This window comes from Manduca sexta, chromosome 16 (genome assembly GCF_014839805.1).
Source record: "Manduca sexta isolate Smith_Timp_Sample1 chromosome 16, JHU_Msex_v1.0, whole genome shotgun sequence".
Classification (NCBI taxonomy): domain Eukaryota; kingdom Metazoa; phylum Arthropoda; class Insecta; order Lepidoptera; family Sphingidae; genus Manduca; species Manduca sexta.
This window is the reverse complement of record NC_051130.1, coordinates 5,752,559-5,764,830: the sequence shown is the minus strand read 5'-3', so window position 1 is coordinate 5,764,830 and position 12,272 is coordinate 5,752,559. Positions and strand designations below refer to the sequence as shown.

Below are 12,272 nucleotides of genomic sequence, written 5' to 3'. Positions count from 1 at the left end.
GATGATTGTGCTCTGTACTTGCAAGCATCTATTGATTTAGATCAAGAAGTTATAAGTCAAATGCTTGTCGATTTTGTTTAATCAGTGCCGATTGCAACTATTTATTGTTATCATGCATTTTCCACGTGCTAGCCTCGTGATACTGTATGTAAACAACCGCAGAAGTAGCAAAACTGCACTCTTGGTGAATTAGTAAATATTATCATTGAAATGCGATTCCACAAATTAAGCGGTCTCGGGTGTAAATATGCCCATTGTTTTGTGTTGTAATGGACTATTCGCGGTTAATTTTCATTCATGTTACACATTATACATTTATAACTTAGTTGTACCTCAGTGATTTGAAATAACCACAAAACATACCGACATCTACATTACTTGGTAAGTATGAAATAATTTTATGTTGCATCGAATCTCTTAGCAAAATGTTAATTAATTTAACCGGCGACCCCCAAAATAAATGTCAATTAACCAAATCTATATCTGATCTCGATGTAACTGTTGGTAAATATGAAAGCTAGATCGAGTCCGTATACCGGTCTGATATTATAAGCTATTGCCGAACTCCATACAGCTACCTACTGGTTTGATACTGGAGTGTATACCGGTGTTGGTGAAGGACGGGGAGCATGGTGTTTCGACGTGTCGACTCTCGGGTGCCTACGTGACGCCGGCCGCGTGGCTGAGGCACGGGACGGGGGGCGCCGGGCCGGTTTGTTTTGCTGCGTGCGCATCGACTAATGATGGCATCATTATCGTCGATAAACTTGTTTTGACAGAACAATGTGTAGCTGCTACCTAATATTTTGTTCCGTCCATTTAATAAACACAACTAAGTCCCATTGAATGATCTCTTATAGGTACCCAGCTGATAAGCACAATTATGAGCCGTAATGAAATTTTAATCTAAAACTTATTTTTCCTTTATTACACCTTAAATCTGATATAGTAAGTATTTAACGTAGAAATCGTCGAAGGTATTACTTTTTTTGAGGGATTGAATTTTTTTAATAAATCTTAAATTACATATGAATACAAACGTCCAGGTCGCCAACTAAAACGAATTTCTACATTTTCCTTGTTATTCGAGTGTTCTCTACATGCTGAAAGGGATGAAAGAATAACATACCCCATTGACATTATAATTATTGTGATTGTAAATACAATAGCGTATTTTAGGTATAAGCACTGAGACCTTCCCCTAGTGGTTTACTAACACCACTGCTGAATTGTGAATAAGAATAACTAGATAGTATAAACAAATGCTATCGATATCGATGAAAAAATGTAAACATTACTCCACATCCCCAGCGCGCCACTAGAATTGGTAAGGAGGCAAAGCAAAACACAACAAAGAATCAGTTGATCGTACACACTCGCGGCGATCAGACGATACGCAGTAGCATTCAAAAAGCGCTCACAGTTTATTGAATTAATAATACAGAGACAAATAATTATAGTTTCTTTTAAAATCTATTTCGGCAAAAACTTTTGAAAAGAAGCATTGGATAACATTCAAAATGTTCGCCACAAAGAAGAGTCTGGAGAACTTTTTAAAAGTCTACAAGAAAGAGATTCACAGGCAAATCAGCAAGACGACCAGTGTCACCAATTCCGATTCCATGGTGCCGAGGTTGGACCAGGCGGCAAACAAGTCACCGCAAAACGATGAAACTGGGCCAAAGAGACTCCTCAAGCTGCAAAAATATCACAGGTCAGTGGACTCCGTTGAACTCAGTAACAGAAAGTTTGCGTAACATGTAGTTAACGCCGTGTGCATACAACTGCTTTCGCGTCTCTCACCTAAACCAAACCTATAACTAGAATGCAACTTCGCATTAAAACAATTTCCTTTATTCTTTTAAAACGCTATAGTAACCGACATCACCACTTGCATTTTAAATAGTTAAAATAAACATAAAATGGCCGCGATGTCGCAGCTTGTGCCTTCTTTGATACAAACTTGATTACTACCACGTCTTATGCATTAACCGTTACTGAAGAAAGGGACAAGATTACGACTATCTCTGTTACCAATAATAAGCAGATCTACCTATAAAGTATATATTGTAATGCACATAATTTCACACTGACTGTTTTTTCGTTCAAATATTAAAAAGAGAATTTTAATGCATCTGCGTAGGCACTTATCCACCAAGTAGAATGCACTTTCACATTGACTACCTAATTTATACGAAAAAACATGAAACATTGTAGTATTGTATAAATATAGCAACATTTCTTTTATATCAGCCGAAGAAAAGTTGCCAAACAAAATTTGTTTTACCTCTAGATTCCTGTCGACACTGACTCCTCAGGAAATGCCGATGGCTACCCGGGGACTGGCGGTCACAAAAGACCAGTCCCGGGAGTTCATGGCTGTTTTCCCGGACATCGTGAGGGACCTCACTGAGACTGGCAAGCACATCGATGTGCCGGAAGCCAGCAAGTGGTTGGCTAAGGTACGTTGGGTTGCTATTGTCAGTCGTAAGTGATGTGTGTTTTTTAACTCGTTAAAAATATTTTACGTACTGGTAATTAGTAATTAGGACAAATCTTTGCTATGTGTACGAAAACAAAATACAAACAGAAGACATGCAAGAGGTAAATAAGTTGTCATAAATTATGTATCATCACACGAAGTAGTGAAATTTAATAACTTGCATTTTTGTTTAGCCATTTATGTTAGTTAGTCCATTTATTTTTGGGTTGTCAAAAGGGAATTGAATACCTATATTGGTAGATTTAATCATTAAGTCAATCAACTTTAATCTGTATAATTTACCAGTGTTTAAAGTTCAATGACCAAAGTCCAGGAGTCTTGTCGAGTTATTTTTATCTTGTATCACTTTAAGAATCAAACTTATTACATAAAACATCAAGCAGTCATCTATTTTCAACCACGCTTACAGACATGGTTTTGAATTCATAACGACGTGGTAAATTAAATATGTGAATTTTAAGTATGAACTTAACTACGCCGCATTATTTCGAGGCTGACTACAGACACGAGGCCCGGTACGCCTGTTTCACATCTGAGTAAATGGTATTTGGTATAATGATAATAATAGATGACATGATAAAATTCACAATGCCAACATGAAATATATACTTAGTTACCTACAAGTACTAATTAATGAATATTTTACTTGAACATTGTGAAACAGGCAGCCAGCTATCTATTAAAATGCTACCTACTCGATATATTATGTTTTGTTAGTTATATGCCTTACATCGATGATATCATTAGTGACATCTACATAGCCACTGTTTTGAGTTTGACTCTGTACATCAACATGTGAGTAAACTAAAAATATTATGGTTTTTATAATCCAAGTAAAATAATTGTTGCAGCTATTGCAATACAACGTGCCGAATGGAAAAAAGAATCGAGGTCTAGCAACTGTATTGGCATACAAAATGCTGGAAAAACAAGAGAACTTAACACCCGATAATGTTCACCTGGCGAATATTATGGGATGGTGCGTTGAAATGGTAAGTGTAAAAATTATCTTGAAATAATTACTTCATTAAGTGTATCATAGAGCGGCATCAGAAGCAAAAGAAACTTTGTATACCTATTTATAATCACTGCAAAATAAATAACATAGAAGTAGCGCCAGTAAACCAAGATGTAAAACCTATATAATATTATATGATACGTAAATTTTCAAATGTGTGTTTGTCAATTTATTATTAGAAGCGACCAGCGATGTCCTTGTAGATTTTTGAGCGTTTCAATCCAAACGATAAAAACCTGTTTACACTCGGTCCCACTGGTATCTAATAGTGCGTTGTAAATATTATACCTAATCCAAATATTAAATGATCATATGCGATACTTACTTTTTGTGGTATTCCTGGAATGGCTTTTTAATCTACTGCTCTATACAATCAAATTGTACGTGGGGCACTTATCTTTTAAATACCTATGTTTTTAAATTACGGCTGGTATTGCTATTTATAATTTTTCTGATATTTCCTACTGTTGATCAAAAAGCGACTCCAGTTTACATCTTTATACCGTCGTAAGTGATTTCTCGTCAGCCTGTTTTTATGAACTTGAGCACCAGGTCTTTGATTATTTCTTTAAATGAGTACATACGAATACATAAGAGAGCTCTGAAACTCCGTATATTGTTGAGGTATCCAACGTTATCTTTACACACAATCCGTTGGTTCACTAATTGAGGCCCGAATGTAATGTTGCTAAGCGGAGATATCGAATAAATATTAAGTAAGTGCGTGTGTTTATAACATCCTTTTAAATACAATACAATTAGTAATGAGCCATATATGCAGTGCTATTTTCGTATCGTTTTATCTACGACTACAAGCGACGACAGATGTCAGTTCCTGGTGCAATCTTAATTACATTATGATATTCGTTTGTTAGTCACATACAAAATCTGTAATATGCCCTGTTTACATCCAATATTGTATAGCAGGATAAACGAGGCTAAAAATAGCTCATTTTGTTGTTATTTAGTTCCACACCCACCAACTCTTGCTGAACGATATGATGGAAGGCTCGGAGATGCGTCGAGGCGCTCCGTGCTGGCACCGACGCCCTGATGTCGGCTTAGACGGCATCAACGACGCTGCTCTGATCCAATCGGCCATGTACACCATACTAAAACGCCACTTCAATGTCAAACCTTACTACAAGAACGTGCTCGAAACTTTCAATGAGGTATGTCGTACACGTTTATACATTACAGTTCATTGACCGTATTATCACACAAACATGGCGCTCGCCAGTCGCCGTATGGTATTACATACCATGTAGAATAAGTAGAGAAAGCTTTTCGATTTATATCAACATTTTAGAAGAAACTGCAAATCAACAATCATACTATATAGTATATACTACTACGAAATATGTTTGTACAGTAATTATCAATAATATTATTTACGCTTAGCATTACTTAACAAATAATATTCTATGATTTACGAGGTATATCTAATACCTGTTATAAAAGTAAATATTATAATAACTTGAATCCATATACACAATTACTGCAAACATTATCACATTTCTCAACAAGCAATTTAATCGCTATGTGTAATTATAGGCATAGTTTCCGCAAACATACATACTGATTTCACCGTAACTTGATAAATTGTTTATAATTTTTAAACTGAACATATTTGATTGCCAGAATTAATAAAATATTTAACAAAAGCTAATAGCACTTTACCGCGCTGTAAATAATAATTTCCATTTTATGTAAAATAAATGTTTTTTCATAACCACGGTAGCTTTAACTATAATTATAATAATAATATTGTATAAAGTATCAAGTTCAAAATCATCTTTTTATTGTATTTTTTTTATTGCTTTGGACGACGACACGAGCTTTCCGTTCACTTGATGGTAAGCGATACGCCCGCCCATAAACAGTAGAAACACAGTCTTATCATGTCCAGTAGTTACACTGGCTACAATGTCCTTCAAACCGGAACACAAAGTGACTACATACTGCTGCTTGGCGGCAGAAATAGACCCACCCAGACGAACTCTCACATATGAGAGACCTACCACCAGTAAAACGTAACGTCGTGTTAGTTAAACCATAAAATTTAAATGGGTTATTTGGGTTCTTCTCAGATGCTAATGAAGTCCTCCATGGGTCACTACGTACAGAAGCTTATGTTCAAGACCGACAAACCCGACCTCTCATTATTCACAATGGATAAATACGAAGCTGTCACCAAGTACAAGACCTCGTACTACACTTTCCAAATGCCGATCAGCTTGGCGATGCTCATGAGCGGTATCGATGATCCCGAGATGCACAGACAAGCTAAAAACATCCTCCTAGAAATGGGAGAGTTCTTCCAAATACAGGTTAGTATAACAATTTATCTAGAATACCGTCTTAGTAAATGTATCACACACCCACACACAATTACGAACCTGTTTTGCGAGTTGTGATACCTTCTAGAAATCAAGATTATCGAAAGTATACCGCCGCATCGCAAATGGCCCCTATAGCGCGCAATTCTAGTACAATTACATTTATTTCTTAAGTTATATCAATTGAAAGCTTATTTGTAGTAGGGAATTGTAACGTCTTCTCACCTTTGTATATTTTTAAGTAAATGATGTTTATTACAGAATGATTTCCTGGATTGCTTCGGAGATCCGGCAGTGACGGGCAAGCCAGGAACCGATATTCAAGACGGGAAGTGCACATGGCTGGCAGTTGTTGCTCTACAGAGAGCCACTCCCACACAAAGGCGGACCATGGAAGATAATTATGGAGTAAACAACCCAGAAGCGGTCGCAAGGATCAAAGACTTATATGAAGAACTACAGTTACCACACACATATTCCGTTTTCGAAGAAGCCACTTACGACCTCCTCAGGACACAGATCCAGCAAGTAACACGCGGACTGCCCCACGACTTGTTCTTCAAAATTTTAGATAACATTTTCAGGCGAAGCATTTAAATAGTAGACGTTAGGGATAAGACTCTTTGTAAATAAAAGTTGTGTTTAATGTTACTATAATTGTGAAAAAAAGAACAGAAAAAAATGTATTAAAAACATTTAAATATCTTAACATAGTTAACGATCTCAATAATCGAACTTATATGATATAGAACTAGAACGAAAGGGGTTTATTAAGTTAAAATTCTCGAAATATTAGCATTAACGATACGAGTAATTTATAGAAAAAACATAACATGCCCGATATCCAGATAAATTATATTAAAAAAAAAATAACTCGTATAATATAGGTTAATATTGCGTATATCATGTACATTAAACTAAAACCATATCTAGCAAAAAAATACACTGTTGTGACACCTTTTTGTCTGAAATATTAGTTTAAAATATACGAGCCAATTGAGATTTCAGTGTATCCATAATTATGTATGGTAGTGTTAATTTAAGCATTTATATATTTTGAAATAAGTTTTCTAAATGATATTAAACGAATATAACATACAAACTTAGTTTTATTCCTTATTAGATATACCCTCAACGTCGTCTGGGTGGAGTTCGCTCTATTACAGCCTATCTCATACCTTTCCCGATACACCTCCCCGTAAAACAAAACACGCGCGAAGCATGTATCCCAGAGATTTCCAAACTTTTGTTTTTCATAGACCCCTTCAAAAATTTTGCTGGTTCCGGTGAACCTTTTTTTTTGTACCGGACAGAGACTTTGGGAATGGTGTAGACGGGACAAATGCCCGACATAAAATTTACATAACACAAAAGCTTTATATTTTTCAGTAATTAGATTTTTAAGCCAATTATCGTTTGATACGCCAACGAACATTTGAGCAGACAACAATTATGAAATTATTGATTTACGTTCTATTACTTATTTCTCTTCCTCTACGATTTTATAGTATTTGGATAAATATTTTATTTTTGAGAAGGGAAAACTATACTTAAAGCAATAAATATAAGCCATCTTAGTACAACAGTTATTAGACAAAATATTTATCGGTAAGAAAAAGGGTCGAGAAATATCTAATGTGCTGTCGCCAAGCTTTCATGAAACTAACATAAGTGGAGGCCGATGCTCGATGTTTAGTAACAATATAATCTTACAAGCAAATTAATGCAATCATTTTTAGACTTTCAATAACCAAATACGATGATTAATTAAAAAGTATAAGTATGGAAATATTTTTTCCTCAAATCTTGAGCGCTTACGAGGCCAATTCTGGCATATTAGTTTCTCTTTGGAATTTTTTTAGATAAAAAGATAAAATTAGCCCATAATAATAAATCAGCATAATAATAAATATAATAATAATAATATCAGCCCTGTATTATATACTTGCCCACTGCTGAGCACGGGCCTCCTCTACTACTGAGAGGGATTAGGCCTTAGTCCACCACGCTGGCCTAGTGCGGATTGGTAGACTTCACACACCTTCGAAATTCCTATAGAGAACTTCTCGGATGTGCAGGTTTCCTCACGATGTTTTCCTTCACCGTTAAAGCGAACGATAAATTCACAAAGAATACACACGTGATTTTTTAGAAAAGTCAGAGGTGTGTGCCCTTGGGATTTGAACCTGCGGACATTCGTCTTGGCAGACCGTTCCACACCCAACTAGGCTATCGCCAATCAGCTTAAGGCTTGGTGAAAATATAAAATTTTGCATCCCTCCAAGGTAATAGTACCCTATATGCCAAATGCCAATTCAGACTTGCTCTGGTAATCCAAAATTATTATTTTTTTATTTGATCTTATTTGGTATGAATTATGAAAGCATACAAATTTAACCTATAATTTTATTAACCAAGTACCGTTGTTGCCAAGTCAATAATAGTTTTTAGATATTAAGTACTTACATGCAGCTACCCGAGCGTTCGAATTACTGACATAGGCAATGCGTTGCTCTACTAGTCTAAAAGCTGATAGACATTTTGGAGAAGGTGTTTGAGACAATGTAAAACATTATTAAAATCATTTTTAATTATGCCTGTATACAAAAATGCAAACCTGGGTGAACTGTTGAAGGTTTCAAGCGATCTTTACGATGCGATTATTACAAGAAAAAATTATTATATTGCATTTTTTACACAATGATTTATATCCTCTCAAACGTCTTCCCCAAAATGTCTATCATCTATACCACGCTTATCATAATAATAGCTTAGCTATTACTTCTCATAATACGCAGCAGATTGAATAACCAGTAAATAACTTTCCGCTCAATCGATTACACACCTACATTTCTTGTGTACATTACTCACTCTGTGCCTTTCTCCAAGGTTTATGTGGTAGCGAGTAAACCCCGACCATTGACAAGCTACAAGTAAGGTTATCTTTGAAACTTTTTGTTCAAGATTGTTATGAATTAAGGCCAATTGTTATTTAAATAATATTTCTAAATATGAAATATTGATTTTTGAATCACAAAGAAAATAACAATATGCATCAGATAATATGCTAACGATTTACGCGCGCATAAGTAACAAGTCTCTAACGTTCATTTCAATTACGTACTTCCAAGTGTACGCAACAGGAAATAGTAATTAGAAAATAATGGCTATTTGTGGACGAATTTATTTAAAAAACTTCACACACATTCATGTAATTTTACAAAGGAATCAAATACTTTACAGGTAACGAATTATGAATCTAAGAGTATTTTGAACTAACGTACGAAATGCAAACTTTCAAAATGGAGAAAAAACATTTAAATGTATTCAGATAATCCTTAATCTATGCAAAAAATATGTTTTGTGTATCAATATTTCTGAGTGAACATTAATAAGTACTTAAGTACCTATGTTAAATATTATATGAATACCATAGTAAAATTATAATTATTCCTCCAATATCGGTTCTAGTTCTTTGTGTCTGTGATGTGTGTCGAATGATTTTATAATAAATTTATTCAGGTCAATCTACAACACTTCATCAACTAACATACTGAACATCGAAATGGAGACAGAAAAAAAAGCATTTTGCCAAGAATTACCCAAAATTATAAATTCACTGAAAGAGAATCCGAAGTTTCTTGAAATGCCAGAAGTGGGAAACTGGATACAAAAGGTAAACATTTGAGGAATAAATGACATATGAAAACATGTTACTAATCTAAACTAATTTTATAAAGGGGAAAAGTTAGTTTGTAGAAGCTAATCTCTGGAACTACTGAACCTACTTTAAAAATTCTTTCACTAATAGGAAGCTACATTACTTCTGGGTGCTATAAGCTTTTTATCCTGGGAAAATATGTATCCTGGAAAAAAAACACGCAGCCAGAGCCGTGGGCGAATCATATTTGTATATTATGAAAATTTGTTTTTGTCTTCAATAGATGTTGCAGTACAATTTGGTTGGAGGAAAAAATGCTAGAGGATTAACAACGGTGATATCTTATAAAATGATAGAAAAAGAGAACAAAATAACTGACGAATCGTTAAGATTAGCCCGAACTCTTGGCTGGTGCGTAGAAATGGTAATTATTAAATGATCACTGCCTGAGAGTCAACTTGTGGATACACCTTAGCTATTATTATGTTGTTTCTTTGTATGGACAATCACGGTACGAAGTCTGGACTTCATTATTATTATTTTATTATTGTATAACTCATTTCACTCATACTTTGGGCAACTAGTCCCATTGTAATATAGATGCTAGACAAAATAGTACTTTTCTACTTTATGCCATATTACCTCTATACTATATTACTTATTAATATGTCTATAAATTAATCATCATTCGAAGATTTTTATCGACTTTTAAACAAATTATAATTTCTAATTACACACTTTAGTTAAGAGCTCTACATAGAGCTTGGAGGATTAAAGTAGTTAATTTATATTATCTTTCAGTTTCAGGCGTATTGCGTAATTTTGGACGACATAATGGACGGGTCCACTACACGTCGAGGGATGCCATGTTGGTACTGCAAGCCTGATGTCGGCCTTGCATGTGCCATTAACGACTCTATTATAGTCTACAGCACTTTATTTCAAGTGTTAAAAGACAATTTCATGATGTCACCTAATTATGTTAACATGTTCCAGTTATTCAATGAAGTTAGTATGAAAATATTTCCAACAAGTTTAAAAATATTTTGAAGGTAACTCATTTGAAAAATAGTTGGCTTTTTGTATGAATAACACAGACCTGACCTGACCTATTTATTCTGCGGTGTGTTTAAAAAACTGTATAACGAAAAATAGGCCGCCTGCATCCCATAAACATAAACAAAGTATTTATTTACAAGTACTAGTTTTTACGGCGAATATTGGTCATGTATGTATGTATTTTAACTTTTCAGACATTGTGGTTCACCGCTCTTGGCCAGCATTTAGACTATATTACAGCCCAACGCAAGCAGTACAACTTATTCACACTTGACCGTTACTACACAATGATAAAACATAAGGCATCATACTACACGTATTATTTGCCCGTATCACTCGGCCTCCTCCTTGTGGAGAGTGTAGAGAAAGAAATGTTTAAGCAAGCACATAATATATGTTTAGAGATTGGAAAACTCTTTCAAATACAAGTGAGTATATGCCTCAAGACAAAATATTCCGATGAAATGGCGCCTTCATAAATTATTCCCGCAATGTATCTCATTGAAAATGCAAGTATTTGCCCAAGTACATTTCGGACCTACGTAATAACTAAAAACATAAATATACGTATTTAATGTTCAACTTATTCAAAATTCGAGTTTTTTCTAAATCGCGAAAAGGGCACTCGCGGGATTATAATCTATGGGGAATAAAAAAATCGGCAATTTACAATATGGAACGTAAGGCCGTAAATATACCTCGCAAATCATTGGTGCTCTAGTTGCACTTATGCCGACCTTTCAAGATTGCTAGCGTGAACGATTTTTTTTTCAGGACGATTATATAGACTGCTTTGGCGATGAATCTGTTACGGGTAAAGCGGGGACAGACATCCAAGAAGGTAAATGCACTTGGCTGGCAGTAAACGCGTTGTTGCGATGTAACGAAGCTCAGTGCATTGTCTTTAAATCTTGCTATGGAAGCAAAGAGCCGGCTCACGTTGAACGTATCAAACAACTTTATGTTCAATTACGCCTGCCAGAAATATACCAGGAGCGAGAAAACTCTTTGTATAAAGACATTTTGGAACTTACTACGAAAATCCCAGACCCAGCATCTCAAAAACTATACCGCTATATTCTTAACACAACTTATAAGCGTAAACAATAAATTAGAGTATGTAGTAGGTATATATGTATGTACCAATATCTTTGTAATTATGTATTAAGTAAGTGTAGTAAATAATTGATTAAATTCCGGAAAGCTTTGGTCATATTATCAATTACTTGTATATATGTTGGTACTAAGTACAAGTTATTTCACGCTATTTTTATATATGCGTTACAGTTTTGACCTTTTAAGAAATAAACTGCGATAGTAGATACCTATATTTATATGTTATAATAAATCCCAATATTGTAGTTTCATTCATAATATTAACAACTTTAACATGTGTAAAAATGTTATATTATGGATCTATCTCCAAACCTTGCTCCAAACCAAGTATTATTATTAACTCGAATAAAAGCGCCAAATATTTGTACTTAAATTTTAATTCGGTAAAATATACCTGTCAACCATTTTAATAATTCTCTTTATCAAAGAAAACTCTTGGTCCCTGAATCCTATTCTTTTGTTTGTAATAATCATATAAACGAAGCAATGTTTTTTTTATAAAATTAAAAATGACTTACATACAGATCTAAATACTATGTAATCAGGTCGTTGACTTTCAGCATGTGCAATATTTTA

The 12,272-nt window shown here is 34.6% G+C and overlaps 2 protein-coding genes across 2 annotated transcripts; both read left to right on the top strand.

Annotated features, from left to right (window-relative positions):
• Positions 1 to 1,348: 1,348 nt before the first annotated feature.
• LOC115444738 (farnesyl pyrophosphate synthase) lies at positions 1,349 to 6,962 on the top strand. Its single transcript, XM_030170634.2, has 6 exons — positions 1,349 to 1,714; positions 2,294 to 2,462; positions 3,355 to 3,495; positions 4,490 to 4,693; positions 5,612 to 5,851; positions 6,122 to 6,962. Exons 1-6 carry the CDS (start codon positions 1,521 to 1,523, stop codon positions 6,455 to 6,457), a joined length of 1,284 nt encoding a protein of 427 aa, XP_030026494.1. The 5' UTR covers positions 1,349 to 1,520; the 3' UTR covers positions 6,458 to 6,962.
• A 1,943-nt stretch (positions 6,963 to 8,905) lies between these two features.
• Positions 8,906 to 11,902, top strand: LOC115444745 (farnesyl pyrophosphate synthase 1). Its single transcript, XM_030170648.2, has 6 exons — positions 8,906 to 9,103; positions 9,383 to 9,536; positions 9,805 to 9,945; positions 10,323 to 10,529; positions 10,775 to 11,008; positions 11,355 to 11,902. The coding sequence occupies exons 1-6, from the start codon at positions 9,024 to 9,026 to the stop codon at positions 11,688 to 11,690; spliced, it is 1,152 nt and encodes a 383-aa protein (XP_030026508.2). The 5' UTR covers positions 8,906 to 9,023; the 3' UTR covers positions 11,691 to 11,902.
• The last annotated feature ends 370 nt before the right edge of the window (positions 11,903 to 12,272 follow it).